Source organism: Girardinichthys multiradiatus, chromosome X (assembly GCF_021462225.1).
Source record: "Girardinichthys multiradiatus isolate DD_20200921_A chromosome X, DD_fGirMul_XY1, whole genome shotgun sequence".
NCBI classification, from domain to species: domain Eukaryota; kingdom Metazoa; phylum Chordata; class Actinopteri; order Cyprinodontiformes; family Goodeidae; genus Girardinichthys; species Girardinichthys multiradiatus.
Window position 1 is genome coordinate 2,676,743 of NC_061817.1, and position 19,314 is coordinate 2,696,056.

General features: G+C 40.4%; 1 protein-coding gene across 4 annotated transcripts; it reads left to right on the forward strand.

Annotated features, from left to right (window-relative positions):
- Positions 1-329: 329 nt before the first annotated feature.
- Positions 330-17,268, forward strand: LOC124863578 (zinc finger protein 646-like). Of its 4 annotated transcripts, none has more exons than XM_047358015.1 (7): positions 330-589; positions 5,083-5,321; positions 5,401-5,647; positions 9,738-9,827; positions 12,319-12,522; positions 12,604-12,783; positions 15,772-17,268. In XM_047358015.1, exons 1-7 carry the CDS (start codon positions 455-457, stop codon positions 15,934-15,936), a joined length of 1,260 nt encoding a protein of 419 aa, XP_047213971.1. In that variant the 5' UTR covers positions 330-454; the 3' UTR covers positions 15,937-17,268. The 4 variants fall into 4 exon arrangements, with proteins under 4 accessions (XP_047213971.1, XP_047213972.1, XP_047213973.1 ...); XM_047358016.1 differs by having other exon boundaries at positions 332-589; positions 12,607-12,783; XM_047358018.1 differs by lacking the exon at positions 330-589 and adding an exon at positions 1,235-1,378.
- The last annotated feature ends 2,046 nt before the right edge of the window (positions 17,269-19,314 follow it).

The window sequence follows — 19,314 nt, forward strand, 5'->3', positions numbered from 1 at the left end:
TTTCCTGAATTTTACAATGATCCCACCTTACTGACGTTTGATCTGATGTTGAGGATTTTTTTGTTTATTGATTGCAATGTTTTTTGGGAAAAAAACTAAATATATCTGAAATAATTTGTAGTTTTTATTGTAGTTAGAAATGAAAATTCAATGTAAGGATTAGAGGACTAACACAACTCTTAAGCTTTATAACATTTATTCAACAATATTTTGTGTAAAAGACGGATGGATGGATGGATGAGATTATTAATACATCTCCAGCCCCAGGTAGCTGTTTCGGGCTTTGTTGTGATCCTCCAATCCAGTAGATGGCGGTAAAATTTTATAGATTTTGATGTGTCCGCCGCCAAAATGCTAATTTCACAGAAGAAATATTTTGCTTCTCGGAGGAAGAGCCCAACAAAGCGGCCCTGTATCTTTTAAGCAAGAAAAGTAAAAAAAATATCTTCCGACGATGTACGCCAGGACAAATACGGGCAGCACACATGGAGACTTTCAGGACAGAAATGGAGTGAACTACGTTTCATCGTCAGAGTCTTTCGGCCACTGCTCTCAATTGTTCTGGAAAAAGGACCCGAACGATTCCGGAGTAAGAAAGCCAGTTGTTCCCACCACCGTTAGCTAGCGAACCCAAGCCACAAACATGCAGCCAGCGGCGGCGGAGACTCTCTCTGTTTTCGCCAAGTAGTGACTGAAGCATTTGTTATCACACCTGCTTAGGTTTCTGGAATGCAGTCTTTGCTACACTTGGCTATTCGCTGGTGCAACTGTACAAGTAATGCTAGAGTAGCCTTATGAGCATCCAGCTAACGTAGCAACCGTCATGCTGAGCGCCTCCTGGCCTAGTTTGACCATTAGCTGCTCTGTGCTAGCAACCAGGGTAGCATTTTCTCCTGTTTTCTACAAACTGTGTTATCCATATCCATTTGCACCCGAAGCGTGATGTCATGGTTGTGCTGCGAAGAGACGCGACATGACGAAAGCTTTGACATAATAACGCATCAGAAGGACTTTTAGCATAGCCGAAGCTAATTTCTGATAAAGGGTTCCTTAGTCTAACAGATATACCGTTAACTATGATTAATAAGGCAGCATGTTCATTTGATTAAGTTGTGTACTAAACTGTGTTCTAACAGTTCAGTTGTCAAACTGAGCTGCAGTGGGGCTCTGCTGAACACTGAGCTCTATATTATTGTTGTTAGCGCAAAGTAAACACTACCAGGCTGCTCGGTAGGAAACGTTAGCGGAAAACGATGTTTCAAAGCCCCCTTTGTGATTTCAGACTGTGGTTCATTCATGGCTGGAGTCTACCCACGGAAAATATGGTCACGCTGAGATCCAGGGCCGGCCCGAGGTTGTATTGAGGCGTGAGCAGGATGTGAGTTGGGGACCCACTTGTAGTTAAGCCCATCCTATCCCAGCTCCGCAGCACTTTTTATACTGCCCATGCTGTTTATTTTGGCTTTCTGCATTTACCTCAGCTTGGTTTACAGTTCACTAGTAATCCATCAATGAATTCCTAAAATTGATATATAAGATTTGTTGAAGTGGGGTTCTGTTGAAAGGTTGTGAGCAGTTAATGTATCTCCAGAACATTCTGTAGAATCTTATGATCTAAATGTAGAGCCTGAAGGTAACAGCTTATCAGATCTAGGTCAAGGGCAAAGTATATTCTGACATCTCAAAAACAACTGCAACTTCCAAAATGTTCTTGTGGTTTATCAAACACTAATTTATTAACCTTTAAATCACACTAACATTTATATTAGATTACAATTGAATGTGTTTAATTGCGCTGGAGAACGATAGCAGTCTGATACCAATCATCTCCGTTAATTGTTCAACAGCGTAGAACGTGTTCAGCGTATCTAAATAGTCATCTCGTTAGAAATGTAAGGCAGTGTAGAAAACAAAAGTAGAGTTAATTTAAACATCTAATATTTGTATATATTACACAGCATACCCCTTTTCCTATGTATGGTTACAACTAGCACTTCAACCAACCTGTGCAGTGCTCAGGGTGGTCTAAGTGTCCAGATTCTGCTCAGGGTTTGGGTCAGCTGTGCTTAGACCCACACATCTATTACATTAAAATACTTTTTCTCCATCTTAATGTTGGAGACGTTACAGCCTGCCTCTTTGGTAGGCTTATGTATTGACTGCTGTCTCACACTCAACTTCACATCAGTATTTCCTTTGTGTATATTAGCAAGGATACTTTGAAATACAGCCCATGGTTACACAGCAGTTCATCACTAGGAATCGACAATGTAAAATCCTTCAGGTTATTGGACAGAACTATCTGTACATATAAAACCCAACTAAAAACTGCTGCAGCATTTTTCCTTGTAGGACTGACCTCCCTAACATTTATTTCCCACACACGCTGAAATATAGAAATGCTTAAATAGATATTGCATGGCATGTACTTCTTTTCAACAAGTTGCATTCAAATAAGTAATAACTCTGATTTTCTGTTAGCTGTGTTAGATTATTAAATCAGTCATTCATTGTGTGTGTGATATAGAGGAGTTGCTGTGATGTAGGTTTTCAGTTAAGCTGGGGTTCAACGTCATTTAAAATCAAAACCAAAACAATTATGGATATTTAAACTGTCATCACCATGGTGATAACAGCTGATTAGTGCAGTTAGTAGAAGTAAGTAAAGATGCACTCTGAAAGCAGTCTGTGACCAGAATCATCTGATTTTTAACTTTGATCTCATCTGACCAGCGACTGGCCAGTCGGAAACTCAAAAATCTATGAAATTTCCCATCACTGAAGGCACCACATTAAGAGCTTCCAGGTCACACAGACAGCAGCACTCTTTGGCGTGGATGCTGTTACTGAGTGAGAAAAAATAAAGTTTGCTGTCTTGAGTAGTGGTGAAGTGATAAAAAAAAAAAATGACAAACAAAAGCTATAAGAAGTGATTTAAAAGGAAACCCTGAGGTACAGCAAGGTTGCTCTGTTTATCCTTTCAACGTCTCTTTCATGGAACACACGGAGTTTGGAAACGTTGGCAGAATTTAGGAAATCTCTGAGTTAACATAATGATCTACATTCTCTAGCAAATACACATGAGTGCTAGCTGTGCTAGTATACGATGATGAACAGCATAGGTATTTTGCCTTTGTTTTAAAATATTAATGAAACCCTGTTTTGTAGCGGCAGCTTTCTCATTTAGCTGCATGACATTTTTGCTGTTCCTAATCTAAATAATTGGCTGATCATGACAGGAGGGCTAGAAAATATATAAAATGTATCTTTATCAGTAATGGTAAACATTTGATATTTAAATGTAGACTTTTTCATTAACTCTGACACTTTGAAAAGGCTGCAAACATTTCCCCACAGAGTATGTTTCATAACAGACGACATCTAAAAATCATGAAGCAGCAGCCTTCTTGTACGGCCTTCTGGCTTCCTGTGATCTGCTGAAGCCTTCCTTTTAGATTCAGTTTTATTTGTCAGGTTTGTTCACACAAACAAGGAATTTCACTTCGGTTCCACTTTGTTGTCAATGATGACATTTTAAATATAAATACAAAAAAAGGGAAATAAAAGGCTTTTTTGGAAATATGTATATATCCAGTGTTTTTACAAGAGAAATACGTGCTTAAGTGGCTGCTGTGTTTCAATCTACAGATTTTAGGCTACATGTGGTGAAAAAGTTACCTAAATTCTGTTGTTATTGTGGTCACCTATTATTTCCTTTGGTCTTATTTCTGGACCCACAATGTCACTTATAAGCTAAGAATAATGTTTGAGATTTTTCTTGGTATTATTCGGCCAAAAATGTTTGATTGCATTCATTCCAAAGCCTGGGACACACTACAAAATTTCTTGCCTAATTTAAGTCCATATATTCTGTCAGGAAAAGTCTGCCTGATTATGTCAACTAGCACGTGTAGGCACAAAACATTTTTTATTGTGAGAATGAGTGAAGGCCAGAGTTGGCAAGTGTATGATGGGAAACCTACCCGACCTCAATCTCAGTCATGTTTGAATGTTTTGAGCTGAATCCTGATGCATTCGATGAGTGTGAACTGATAACTGTCCCAACTGTAAACACGTATTATTGACAGCCAATAAAGAGGCTGGGACACGACATGCTAGGCTTTATCTGTAATTATATCTACAACATTATAAGCTTAAACCAAAACAACAGTGGGCATAATGCAAACTAGAAACACAATGACAGTCAACCAAGTCATTCCAAAAACCACACATAAAAATACATTTTCCAAACTCTCAGCATGTGTAATACAATATATACAGTCTACAATATTCAAATCTGAGTTTCATTTGAGAAATTCCCCTGTGGGAAAAAGTATTAATTCATTAACTGCATCCTTTTCATTTTATGGTGGAGTGTAACTGGATAGTCTGCCCAAATTCTGAGATTATCGTCTGTTACTGCCACCTAGTGGTATGTTTGCTCCCTCCTTTAGGTGGCATGATAAATGCTGTAGTCTGATACCTCAGCTGGTCCAGTTAGATGTGTGATTCCTGCTCTTTCAGTCTGTTGGTGTGAACCCCAAGTTGTGTAGTGTGTTCCCAGCCAAACACTGTAGCGGCTGGAAGTTGTTAATTGATTACAGTTAGGTGCATAAGCCTGAAATATCTGGAACATGGTTCTTCTAGCTGGTATCACCTCTGTTGGTGCTGACGTGTTTGTGGAGAGCAGTTTAGGATGGTTCGTGCCATGTTGTAATAGTGGCTCATTTGAGTAGACATCAGAAAGTGTGCTACTCATGCTCAGAGAATGTCGATGTATACCCTGTGATGTGCCACTAAATGCACTCACTTCTTTATTCACTCAATCTATTCCCTTTGTAATCAGGGAAGATGTGGTTTTATGCGAAATAATCAAATTCTTGAGTAGAAGTAGTTATTTTGTTCCTCTTTGCAATACAGCAAACCTCTTCCATAGGTAGGCTGGTCGTTACACAGCATGCCCTGTGAAATGAACACATATTCTGTCCAAAAAGCTTATGTTTGACATCTAAAAACCACCTTTTCGAGCATCTGAGTACAGCTGCTTCATGTGTTCTAAAGTATTTGTACCTTCTTTTACAGCCAAGTTCCACCATCAGCTGGTGTGATCAGCTGCCTCCGTCCTCTGCGGCCCTTTCTAGCCCCAGTCTCTCCTTGGAGTCCCGAGCACCAGCGCCTCCACCCCTGCCGCCAACTACAACAGCATCAGACGACATGGAATCAGACGAGAGGCCGTATGTCTGTGACCTGTGTAACTGCGCCTACAAGCACGCCAGCTCGCTCCTCAACCACAAGCTCACCCACAAGACTGGAGACTTCAAGTGAGCGTTCCAGACTCTTTAAGTTTTCACATGTTGCTGTTTGTTGGGATTGCTCTAACCAGTAGACTATTTTTATCAGGTGTGACTTCTGCAGCAAGCCCTACACCAACTACATGTCCCTACGGAACCATATGCGAATCCATGGTCAAAAACGGTATATGTGTGATCTTTGTGGGAAGGCCTTCCGCCTTGCACGGTATCTAAGGAACCATCAGAGGATACATGATGACGGGCCCAACCGCTTCGACTGTCCATCGTGCTGCAAAAGCTACAGGACCATGCTGGAGCTGGCCCAGCATCGTTGCAGCGCTGCTGCAACTAACCAGGTACGTCGTTGGAAGGTAGCACTGCTAATGGCCAGGGATTGATTAAAGCTGCTTAGAAGATCAGTTCAAAACTTGTTAGTTATTGCCTATATGTTTTTGATTTTTTGCTTTAATGTTGTAAAGCTTCATGATGATCACACTCCCTTAGTGACAGTAACCGACTTTCCTCACATCTGGTTGGTGATTTATTCTTAAAAATAACTAAACACGTCTGTCTGTTGTTAGTAAACCGTTTACATGTGCTGATTCATACACCAAAATAGCTTTGCCATAATATTAAAAGATGTTCATACTTCGTACAGGAAGTTGCGTATATAAGTAGATTTTCTCCCTTTGTATTAATAAAAAAAATTATTAGGGACAGACTTTTGATATCAGATGTTGTTAATTGTGTTATTATTAGCCATTTCTAACAAACTTCACTACTTTGACACAGTAGTACATTTGAAGTCAAATGTATTTTAACAATATGGTATTTCTACATTTAAGCTCCAAAAGAAAAATTAGAAATATCTACAAAAAATCTGATTGTTTCTCTGCATAAAGATCTGAAGATTCAGATGCATAAAATCTATTGTACTTTTAAGACTGGAAAAATATAAAGAATGCAGAGAATGTGACATAACATGAAGCCATGCTATTTCTGATGTTAACTGAACCACTTAACTGCAGAGAAGAAATTCACCTAATTACAAATTTCTATTCTCAATTCCAGAGTGAGAAGAGTAAATTTATCTTAAAGTTGATGTCATGCTCTGGTTTAATAGATAACCATGTGACGTTCTTTCCCACTGCGTAACTCATTGTCACTGCAATGTAGGGGAACTCAGGCCAAAGTGTCAAAGTTGTAGTTTTTAGGTATTGACCATGTTGTACCATTAAACACCTGATTATAAGTGCAGCTCAGCAAGAATATCCATTAGAAGTTATATGTTATATGGATTCATTACACAGAGTGATTTATTTCTGTTTACTTCTGTTGATTTTTCTGGCTTACAGCAAATGGAAATCTAATTTTAGTCACTCAGAAAGACCAATAAAAAAGAATTGTTAATACAGAAACCTTTGGGTTTTGATTCCAGCTTACCTCTGTAACATGACTATGTGCCTGTAGGCAAGGCACTTGGCCACAATTTTCCTGCCAGTGAGCGTTTTGATGTATGATTGTGCTAACGTAGTGGGTGTGGCTGGGTGAATGAGACTCGTTGGGTAAAAGTGGTTGTTGGGATTGAAAAAGGACTATGAACAGTGGCTTGTAAAATATTTATAGCACTGTAAAAGTATTTATACCCCTTGAACCTTTCCACATATTGTTACATGACAACCACAAACATTAATATTTTTTATGGGAATTTTATGTGAAGCACCAACACAAGATGCATGATTTCTTTTTTTTTTTTTTAAACAAATAAAAAACTGAAAAGGGCATTGTGCAAAAGTATACAGCCCCCCTGAGTCAATACTTTGTGGAACCACCTTTTGCTGCAATTACAGCTGCAAGCCTTTTAGGGTATGTCTCTACCAGCTTTGCACATCTAGTGACTGAAATCTTTAACGATTTACTGTGCAAAACAGCTCAAGCTCAGTCAGATCAGATGGAGAGTGTTGCTGAACAGCAGGTTTTAGATCTTGCCACATATTCTCAATTGGGTTTAGGTCTGGACTTTGACTGGGCCATTCTAACACATTAATATGTTTTGTTTTAAACCATTCCATTGTAGCCTTGGCTTTAAGTTTAGGGTCGCTGTCCTGCTGGAAGGTGAACCTCTGCCCCAGTCTCAAGGGTTTTGCAGACTCCAACAGGTTGTCTTCCATGGTTGCCCTGCATTTGGCTCCATTTGTCTCCCCATCAACTCTGACCACCTTCCCTGTCCCTGCTGAGGAGACGCTCCCCAAGAGCATGATGCTGCCACCACCATATTTGACTGTGGATGATGGTGTGTTCAGAGTGATGTGCAGTGTTAGTTCTCCGCCACACATAGCGTTTAGCATTTTGGCCAAAAAGTTCAATTTTGGTCTCATCTGACCAAAGCACCTTCTTCCACATGTTTTCTGTGTCCCCAACATGGCTTCTGGCAAACTGCAAATGGGACTTCTTATGGTTTTCTCTTAACAATGGCTTTCTTCTTGCCTCTCTTTCATAAAGACTACATTTGTGCAGTGCATGACAAATAGTTGTCCTGTGGACAGATTCTCCCACCTGAGCTGTGGATCTCTGCAGTTCATCCAGAGTCACCATGGGCCTCCTGTAGTTGTGCCATACTCTTTCCATTTCTGGATGATGGATGAACAGTGCTCCGTGAAATGTTCAAAGCTTGGGAAATCTTTTCCTAAACCTGCTTTAAACTTCTCCACAACATTATCCTTGACCTGTCTGGTGTGTTCTTGGATTTCATGATGCTGTTTGCTCCCCAATAGCATCTTAACCAATCTCTGAGGCCGTCACAGAGCAGCTGTATTTGTACTGAGATTAGATTACACACAGGTGGACTCTATTTAGTCATTAGCAATCATCAGCCAACTTATGAAGGCTATTGGTTGCACTCAGAGTAAAGGGCGCTGAATACTTTTACACGCCACACTTTTCAGTTTTTCATTTGTAAAAAACAAAGAGGAAATTATGTATATTTTCGTTCCACTTCACAATTGCATACCACTTTGTGTTGGTCTTTCACATAAAATTCCAATAAAATATATTTATGTTTGTGGTTGAAATGTGACAATATGTGGAAAAGTTCAAGGGGTATAAAAACTTTTACCAGCCACTGTATAAGTTCAGTCCAATTCATTTTGGTCATATTATGGCTTACAACAGCAGATAATCACTGACAGTAGAGTAAGCCTCAAAGGGTACTTAAGAAGCAGGCTGTATCCAGTCACATTAATGGGAAGTTGAGTGAAAGGTAAAACTTCATGGACAATATAGAGACATGATGAAATAAAGCGCTCCCCCTTTAATGAATCTATATAATATATGAGGGTTTTTTTAGGAGTTTTTTTTTTTTTTTCTATTTAAGTTACTGAAATATGACATTTGTGTTTAGGGCTGAAACTATAAATTGGATTAATCGATTATTAAAATAATTGTTAACTAATGTAGTAATAGAATAATTGCTAACTGGAGTATACAGACTCTAAAGCATCTCATTTCCTGAAACAACAACCCGCTCAAAGCAGTAATTAGGCCAAAACTGTACAAAACAATATACACTTTGCATTAAAATGAAAGACCTCCTTTGTCTCTAAATATGCTGTATCCAGAACTTTTCAGGTGGCCGAGCTTTAGCTTCACCTGGTTCAAATTCTGTAAAAGATTCTGTAAAACATTTTCTATTATTCAAAAACATAGTCAACAGATTAATGGATTTGCAAATAATTGTTAGTTGCAGCCCTACTTATGATATTTCTAAGTATTGAGATGTATGCTTTAAATAACCGAAAATGTCTAGTTTCCTATTATTCCCCTATTAATTGGTGCTGTAGAAATGAATCAGAGTGCGTTTTTCTACAGAAGCCTTTTTATCATAGAGTGGACAGCTGCTGGAAGATTGAAGCTTGTTTAGATTAAAAAAGGAGAACTCACTAATAAAGGCTGTAATTCAGAGGCATATGTTCTGGTTAATACTAGCTAAAGGGCTTTTTTCAACGAACCTTTGCAAGTCTACTTATATCCTCATTTTTAGATAAGAAAACAAATGATAGAAAAACTTGCTTGTATGGATGTTGATGTACATGGTTGTCAAAAACATGTAGTATTATTTTCCTTTCCTTTTTAAATGTGTGTATGTAACCTAATGTGGCATGTTTTTCCCTTACTCTGTCCGCTTCCCAGGTTTAGTTTTCAGCAGCTTCCTAATTAGGAAAAACAGATTGCAGACCCACTGAGTGTGTGTTGTAAAGTTAGAGTTAGACCCAGCTTAGGCCTACTTCAGGGACAGGTTTAAAACTAAGGGATTGGAAAATAGTTCAGCAGATTTTCTGCACAAGTGTAGTAATCCAAACTTCTATGTGTGTGTTTGTTTTTGTTTGTGTGTGTGTGTGTGTGTGTGTGTGTGTGTGCGCACGCTTATGTGTGGGGTTGGTTCATAAGAACCGGTTCAACTGCCCGTCCTGCTTTAAGAGCTACCGAACCATGCTGGACCTGGCCCAGCACCGCTGCAGCGCCGCGGCCAAAAACCAGGTTGGTGTGAGCGTGAGTGAGCATGTGTGTGAGGCAGAGTCAGCAGAAAGACTCTGAGTTCTACATACGACTGGCAGTACCAACATTTTATTCCCCACAATTTCCTGAACCATGAACACAGATAAAGCCTGCATCTGATGGGAGCTCGTCAGATGTTTCACACTGGTATTACAGAAGACAACATCGTTTCCTTTATGCTGTAATCTGTTACTGTGTTGCTACCCCTCTGGGCCTTTTTAATAGTTAACAGATTCAGATGAATTACTTCTCTGGATGTTGTGGTTGAACTATACAAGTATAAAAATCCTATGACCAAGATGACACTTGGCAGTTCGTTGGCAGATGTATTTATTTCTCTGCTGCAAGATCTTTTTCCTAAGGGCAAGGATGCTAGGTGAACATAGCAAAGAGCTTCCCCCACACAGACCCAAGATCAACCTCAAAGTAGCCAAACTTCAGTTACAGAGATTGTTTTGGATGTTCTGCTCAAACTGTGTTTCTGTCAAATCAGGCTGTGACATCTGCACTATCGGGCGCAGACAATAATGCACAGCAGGTAATAGCTACTAGAAAATAGCTACTTGCCTAGACAAACACAAATAAACAGAGAAGTAATTATGAAACTTAAAACCATCTTCCCACCCTGCAGTGTGAGCAAGATGATGAGCAAGATAAAAAACAATCTCCAAATTCACTGTTGGAGAACGGCCGCAAAGATTAGGATCTTAGGGTCCCCCTGTTTCCATAACAACCTACAGACACTATCTATCAACCGTTGGTTGGGGGCCATGCTGGGAAACAAGCCTTTAAAGTTCTATGATCAAACGTAAATGTTTGGAGTTTGCTGAACTATTGGGACTTTATCTGGGACCATGTGCTGTGGTCAGATGGGACTGATTGAGTATGGTGGAGAATCTGTGATGATGTGGGCCTGTTTTATCTGCTGAAGGTCCTGGAACCTTGTTATAGTACATGACATCATCATCTGTTTAAAACAACAAACATTTCAAATAAAAATCTGGTGTCCTCCGCCTCTAAAGGGAAAATGGGTTGTCATTGGCTCTTCTAGCAGCATATCAATCCACAGACAGGCCTCACTAGGCACAAAATCCAGCTGTAATTGCCACCTCAGTCCCAAGTCCTAAATCCTATAAAACCCTGTGGACTTAGCTTAGAGGAAGAGAGCCAGGACCAGGACTCTGAAGGATATCTGTTCTTTACTGAATAACTGTACCAAGGTCTGATGTTTCTACATTTTCAGTGGGAGATTGTGTTATTGCTAAAGATAGAGTGGGTTTCTTTCCAACCTATCCCTGTGCTAGTTGTTAGACCTCGCTGGCTAGACGGCAGGTTTTCCAGTGTTCCACTGCTACTGCAGGTAGTCTGAAAAGACCAGACAAAAGCTTTAAAATAAAATGTTTCACAATTCAAAGGTTGGGTTTAATTGCTAAATTCCAGATGGAATAATAAAGACCAAGTATGCATATGGCATACTTGGCCATATGCGAAGGCCATATATCGAAGGAATGTAATCTGTGTTTGTTGTGTGATAAAACGTGATGTTAGCTTAGCTACAGTGAACCCTATCAGACCCTAGTTCAGCTGGTAAAGTGGAGGAGATATTTCATTCAAATGGTGCACTGATGTTTTGTTTTCCCTTTAAAGTTCGTGTACGTTTTAAACAGTACAGTGATGAAGCCAGTTGATTTTATTTTCGTTTATCAGTGATCTGTGTTAACCTGCCTAAACAAACTGTCTGGGCTGGAAGATCAAACGGGCAGATCCAGAATTTCACCTATCATTTATTATAATAATCACCATCCGTGTCTGCGTAAGACGACCGGGGGTCTCTCATGGATCAGTTGAATTAATGTCAGTCTAGATCCCAACATTGTCAGTGTTGCAGGACTAAAGTTGATGAAATCACCATCCTATGTAGTTTCTGTGGCTAACAAAATCTAAACTAAGGTGACCTTAGAGTGGGGGTGGCCAGCTCCAAGCTTTAAGGTCAATGTTCTGCAGGCTTTAGATGTGTCCCTGACTTAAATGACTGCATTATTTGCCGGGTCCTGCAGAACTTGGTGACACATCTAAAAGTTGCAGGGCACCAGCACTCGAGGACCAACGTTTCCCAGCTATGAATTAGATTATTTATGTTTAAAGCCCTAGGTTTAACATCACAATTAGTGAAAGTCTGTGTGAGTGAGTGGGTCTGTTTGTGTGTATGTGCATTTTGACAATTCCATCTCATATTAGTGGGTTTAAAGTAAGCAGGCACTGAGTGGTGATGAGTCTGTGACGCATAAAAGGAAAATAAACTCTGAAGAGCATAAGAAGCTGAGTGTGGAGGAAGGGACCAGCACAATCACCTTCATCAGTCACTTCTAAAATCTCACACTGTGATCTGCTTGCATAAATGAGGTTTGTTCTGAATGACAGAAGTATATAAAATGTCTGCTCTTTTCTGTTTCTTTGCTGGTCTTCACTCCAGACTGGCGGTCGTCGTTCCAATTTCTCTGTGAATCCACGTCGTCAGCAGCAGCAGCAGCAGCAGAACAGTGCTAACTCTATGATGCAACCACAGCACGGAGGACACACCCAGCAGGAACCTTTACCTTCCCACTGTGTTGCAGCCATGTCCCAGGGTGGGCCGGGTGCTGGTGTGTCCAGCCAGCCTGTTCCAGACCCTCACCAGGTATGTAGGAGACATCCATCGAATTATTACTAAAGGTTTATTATCAGGGCACGATGAGGTATTTCTGTTTCTGTGTACCAGCAGGGCCGGCCCAGCTCGGTGTCTTCTCAGAGCAGCCAGCAGAGTATGAGGAGCTCATCAACCAACAAACACGTCCCGCCTTCTAGTGCCACCCCGTCCTCCTACTCACTGCTTCAGCCCCTGGTGCCTGAGGTAAAGGAGATGAACTCGGGATACACTAGACTGAGCGCCAACCCCATGGTAGGAGAGTGCCACCACACATCTGCCTTTTGCTCTCTGCTGGCTCCCTGCCTTCTCCCAGTCTGCCCACTAACACTAGGATGGGGGTGTATGTGTGTGTGTGGGGGGGGAGACTAACACTTGTTGCTCTGTGTCCACCCGGGGCCTCTGAATATAGCTCAGGCCTTTTGTCTCTGTTAATGGAGGTTATTAAAACATAACTGATAACTAATAAGTTCATCTGGTGAACATGCTCTTACCTGCCTTAGATTACAATTAAATCCCATTTAACCTGAATCCTTGTGAAACTTTGTACTTTTGTTCAACTTCACTTGTATTTGTAAAGCAAACAACAAATTATTATATTTAGTTGTGGGATGAGCTGAACATTGTAATAATTCTAATTATAAATGCTTTGCATTTCTGTAGTGACAACTCAGGGACTTCTTTTACTCCAAACAGCAGTCGGTCAGCAGTTCTTACACTGTCCAGGTTTTTTCTTTGCAACAAGTCAAGCAACATTGTGAAATAAATGATCTTACTATTGGGCACCAGCTTCCTGCTGCACACATCACATTAATGTGGAGAGAAACACAGTTGCAAACCTAGTATTAAAAAGTGGAGGTGCTGTGTAAAATACAAACTATAAGGAGAGCATACAGTGCTTTGAATTATTTCACATTTTGTCCGTTATTACTGCAAACCTTCAGTGTATTTTGTTTTGACATGGTGGCATAGACCAACACAAAGTAGTGCAACATTGTTTGGTTTTCAGGGTTTTTCCCAAATATAAATTGGAAATGTGTTGCATTTGTTTGCCGTCAGCCTTGTTCACGCATATACCCCAAAATAAAATGCAGTGCAACCAACTTCCTCCATAAGTCACCTAATCAGTTAAGAGTCCAACTATGTGTAATCTCAGTGTAAATGCAGCTCCTGGCCCCAGATGTTTGTTAGAGAACATTAGTGATCAAACAGCATCATAAAGACTAAGGAACACAGCAGACAGGTCAGGGAGAACGTTGTGGAGACGTTTAAAGCAGGGTTAACAATATCCCAAGCTTTGAACATCTCCCAGAGCTCTGTTCAATCAATCATCTGAACATGGAGAGGATGGACCAACTGCAGACCTGCCAAGACAGAGAAGCAGTCACTAGGCACATGGTAACCTTAGAGGAGCTGCAGAGATTCATCATTCAGGTGTAAGAATGTGTTGACAGGACTGTTTTAGTCATGCACCTACAAATTTAGCCTTTATGGAAGAGTGGTAGGAAGAAAGCTAACCTATAAGAAGTCCCTTTTGCAGTTTGTCACAAGCCTTGTAGAGGATACAGGTAACAGGTAGAAGCAGGAGTTCTGTTCACACGAGACTTAAACACACCATCCCCACCGTGAAACAAAGTGATGGCAGCATTATGCTGTGGGGACGCTCGTCTTCAGGACAGCTAAATGCAGGACAATCCTGGAAGAAAACTTGTTGGAGGCTACCAGAGACTTTAGCCATGGGGTAGAGGTTCACCTTCCAGCTGGACAACAACTCTGAACATACAGCCAGAGCTGCAATAGAATGATTTGGGTCAAAACATACTCATGAGGTATGAATGGCCTAGTCAAGGTCCAGATGTAAATTCAGTGGTTAAAGTGTGGCAAAATTTGACAATTAATGCTTCATCCAATCTGGTTGAGCTATTTCACAAAGAATGGGAAGCAATTCCCGTCTCTAGGTGTACACAACTGGTAGAGACAGAAAGGTTATCTCATTGAGGCTGAATACAAACGAATACTTTAGTTAGACTCTTGACTAGAGCTGCAGTTTGCTTCACCATAGAGACACAGATATTTTCTGAATTGACCCAGACTGCAGCTGAAGCAACTGCTCCAGTTTTTTTAAATCGTTTTTGATTTTATTTGAATAATTAAATACTAAACATATTTGGCATGATGTATTTTTATTTTTGGACATATTGCTGGTCCAGTGTTCATGCATTTTCTTGTCTTTTGCAACTTTAAAAAAAATCTTCTCAGACAAAGTTTTAGTTGCTACATTTAATTTGTGGGCTTTCTCTCATTTTGAATAAACTGTGACACTTTCATGGTCTCCTTTAGTGTAGCCCTATACAGCATGCTAGCTCTAAAGAATAGAGCTTGTACTGATGGCCTGCTTCTAGGGTTGTAGTTTCCCCACCAATACACACAGTGGCCTGCAAAGAAAACAAGCAGAGTGAGATTGAGCTGACACAGGGATTCTTTCTCTTGGGATGGAAACCGTGTGTGGGTCCTCTGTGGCAGTAGGAGGCTCTCTAATACTACTAACCTGGGGCTGTGCTGCAGATTCGGTCTGCTCTCCAAGCTGTCACACCTGCCATTTCTTCCATTTTTCGTTGCACATTTGAATTAGGAGCTACTCATCTGTGTGATTTCATTCTGATCAGGAACAGTTCTCTGTTTTTCACTCATGGTGCTAATTTTTACTTTTTATAGTGAACAAGTTCTTCACAGATTTGTTTTTACAGATGGAATTTTTTCTGAAATTCAGTAAAAATCATCTTTTTTTTACTTAATTTCTTATAAATTATTAAACAAGCATAAGTTCTACAGAAAACAGAATGTGTAGAAATGTTAAAGTGAGATTAAATGTCAGCATCAGAATCTTTGTTTAGGTCACGTAATGAAGTGATGCAGAAAGGAGAATTTGATCCAACATCCTGGTAATTTTTCTTCTGTCTGCATTACTTCATTTCACCTAGTTTTGTGGTTTTTGTTTGGTCTTTTTTTATTTTCAGTGTTCACAGCTTCCTGGATTCTGCATCAGCTTTTCTAATCACCCTGTCTTCTTCTGCATAAATGCTTCTGCAAAACATTAAATATACTTCATATGTTTAAATGGTGCTACCCTGATACTAATGTTGTCCTCATTCATTTATTTTTTCTCTCTCCACCGCTTCTGCTTATTCCCAATCTGTCCCTGGCTCTCCTCCTCTTCCCTCTCCCACCCTCCCTTCCTTGCAGAAGCACCAGGACACTTTCTCCCTGGCCCCCCAGCGGCCCCTCCCCACCATCAACCCCATAGGCCACTCTCTTCATCCGAACGGAGCGCCCTCACTCAAGCCTTCCCCTGTGCCACGGACCATCCAGGCCATGCCCTGGGAGCAGCGCTCCCTCTACAATCAGTGAGACTCCTGACAGCCAGTCGTCAAGTCTGCCACCCAACAACACAGCCTCTTCTTCCACCCTGCCCTTTTCACATCCAGCATTGAGGATCGAGGACTCTAGAACGCCCCTCTGCTTTTCGAACCTGTCCTTTGGAATGCTGTGTGTGGGAATGGGGAAGGGCACTGTTGAGAACTAGTTGAGATTGATTTCCGAGTAGTTAGGTTTAAAACAATGTGTTGCCTTGACCCTCATGTATGATCTATGCCATGTATTGGATATAAGTTAAAATGTCTTTACCCTGAGCTGCCCTCTTGATAAGAATTTATTTCCCTGTCCTTCTTTCCCCAATAGTTATGAAAATATCTATCCTTCCCGTTATGAATAGTGCTCCCACACCCATTTCCTTATGTTAAATAAAATAGAAAGTTTTTTTTCTATCAGGAGCCAATTCCAAATCTGGAACAAGAACCAAGTTGTCGTTAAATGTTACAAATTTCTTCCATTGGTCCAATATGTTTGTATTTTTTGATAAATGCAGTTTCTGGGAAAGGAAAAAGGAAAACGATCTCTTTTTTTTTCCTTATAACACTTTGACATGCTCGAGAGTGAACATTGTGTATGTTGTTAGGATGTGTCATCCAAGCCACTGGACTCTCTCAGCACTCACCTGTTATGTCCAAGCACAAAGGACCACAGCTGAAGCTACAAGTTTTAAAGTGGTCTTTACTGGGAGTTACTTCTGGAAGATAAAATGTCTCCAAACTGACTGTTACAGTGTTGAGCACTTTAAGATAAGTGCTGTCAAACTACAGCTGTTGCCTCCTCCCACCCTGTGTAGAGCTGTAGCTCCTCAAACAGTAAGAGAAATAATGTGTTACATCAGCCCCTGATTCTGACCCAGTTACCCCCTCAGCAGTGACTAGAACGGACCAGGACTGAGCTCAGCATCACAGCCAAAACCCAGGTCTCTGTATTTATAAAAAAATAAATAAAAAAAGATACATTTTGTTTTAATAAAATCATGTGTGCGTCTCACTATTCCCAGGATGGGTTGATGACTAGGTCTCAGTAAGCAGCCAATCATGATTGACTTACATTAACTTTGGAGTATTTTGTACTGTTGAATTTGATGAATAACGATTAATTCATGGATCCAGCATGTAGTTAATTTATCTTCCTAACATGATGGTTGTTGAAATACCCACAATTCTACTGTCATTGTCTTTCCTCTTTTTAAAGTTGTTTCCTATTTTTATTCCTGACATGTTTTCATTGTTGCTTTCTCTTTCCTTGTAAAGTGTCTTTGAGTATTTAGAAAAGTGCTATACAAATAAAAATGTTTTATTATTATCACCAACAGGCAATGATTGAAGCCTTCTCATGCCACTCAGTTCTCATTGTCTGTTTTAAGTTCTTTTGGATTATTAGAAAGGATTTTAATACAAACATTTTATGAATTGTCGAAGTAATGAGGGTTTTTTTTTTCTGTGAGTGGCAGCTTATTTAAAGGGTGTAGTATTGCCTTGCTGTGTCAGATTTGCTTTACAAAAGGGTTACATTTGGAATTTCTTTCTGTTGAAAAGATGACTTCATTGAATGAATGAGATCACAGGATATACAGGTCCTTCTCAAAATATTAGCATATTGTGATAAAGTTCATTATTTTCTATAATGTCATGATGAAAATTTAACATTCATATATTTTAGATTCATTGCACACTAACTGAAATATTTCAGGTCTTTTATTGTCTTAATACGGATGATTTTGGCATACAGCTCATGAAAACCCAAAATTCCTATCTCACAAAATTAGCATATCATTAAAAGGGTCTCTAAACGAGTTATGAACCTAATTATCTGAATCAACGAGTTAACTCTAAACACCTACAAAAGATTCCTGAGGCCTTTAAAACTCCCAGCCTGGTTCATCACTCAAAACCCCAATCATGGGTAAGACTGCCGACCTGACTGCTGTCCAGAAGGCCACTATTGACACCCTCAAGCAAGAGGGTAAGACACAGAAAGACATTTCTGAACAAATAGGCTGTTCCCAGAGTGCTGTATCAAGGCACCTCAGTGGGAAGTCTGTGGGAAGGAAAAAGTGTGGCAGAAAACGCTGCACAACGAGAAGAGGTGATCGGACCCTGAGGAAGATTGTGGAGAAGGGCCAATTCAAGACCTTGGGGGACCTGCGGAAGCAGTGGACTGAGTCTGGAGTAGAAACATCCAGAGCCACCGTGCACAGGCGTGTGCAGGAAATGGGCTACAGGTGCCACATTCCCCAGGTCAAGCCACTTTTGAACCAGAAACAGCGGCAGAAGCGCCTGACCTGGGCTGCAGAGAAGCAGCACTGGACTGTTGCTCAGTGGTCCAAAGTACTTTTTTCGGATGAAAGCAAATTCTGCATGTCATTCGAAAATCAAGGTGCCAGAGTCTGGAGGAAGACTGGGGAGAAGGAAATGCCAAAATGCCAGAAGTCCAGTGTCAAGTACCCACAGTCAGTGATGGTCTGGGGTGCCGTGTCAGCTGCTGGTGTTGGTCCACTGTGTTTTATCAAGGGCAGGGTCAATGCAGCTAGCTATCAGGAGATTTTGGAGCACTTCATGCTTCCATCTGCTGAAAAGCTTTATGGAGATGAAGATTTCATTTTTCAGCACGACCTGGCACCTGCTCACAGTGCCAAAACCACTGGTAAATGGTTTACTGACCATGGTATCACTGTGCTCAATTGGCCTGCCAACTCTCCTGACCTGAACCCCATAGAGAATCTGTGGGATATTGTGAAGAGAACGTTGAGAGACTCAAGACCCAACACTCTGGATGAGCTAAAGGCCGCTATCGAAGCATCCTGGGTCTCCATAAGACCTCAGCAGTGCCACAGGCTGATTGCCTCCATGCCACGCCGCATTGAAGCAGTCATTTCTGCAAAAGGATTCCCGACCAAGTATTGAGTGCATAACTGTACATGATTATTTGAAGGTTGACGTTTTTTGTATTAAAAACACTTTTCTTTTATTGGTCGGATGAAATATGCTAATTTTGTGAGATAGGAATTTTGGGTTTTCATGAGCTGTATGCCAAAATCATCCGTATTAAGACAATAAAGGACCTGAAATATTTCAGTTAGTGTGCAATGAATCTAAAATAAATGAATATCAAATTTTCATCATTACATTATAGAAAATAATGAACTTTATCACAATATGCTAATTTTTTGAGAAGGACCTGTATCTGATACAAGCAGCACATTGGTCAGGTCATCACCAACATGGAGAGACATGAGACGAATAATAAGACACTAAGAACTAAATGTGAACAGAAGATAATAGCAGGCGATCAAAGCTCTTCTGCTGATTTTAAAATAGCAAAATGCTGAATTCTAGCAGAGATCCAAGGATA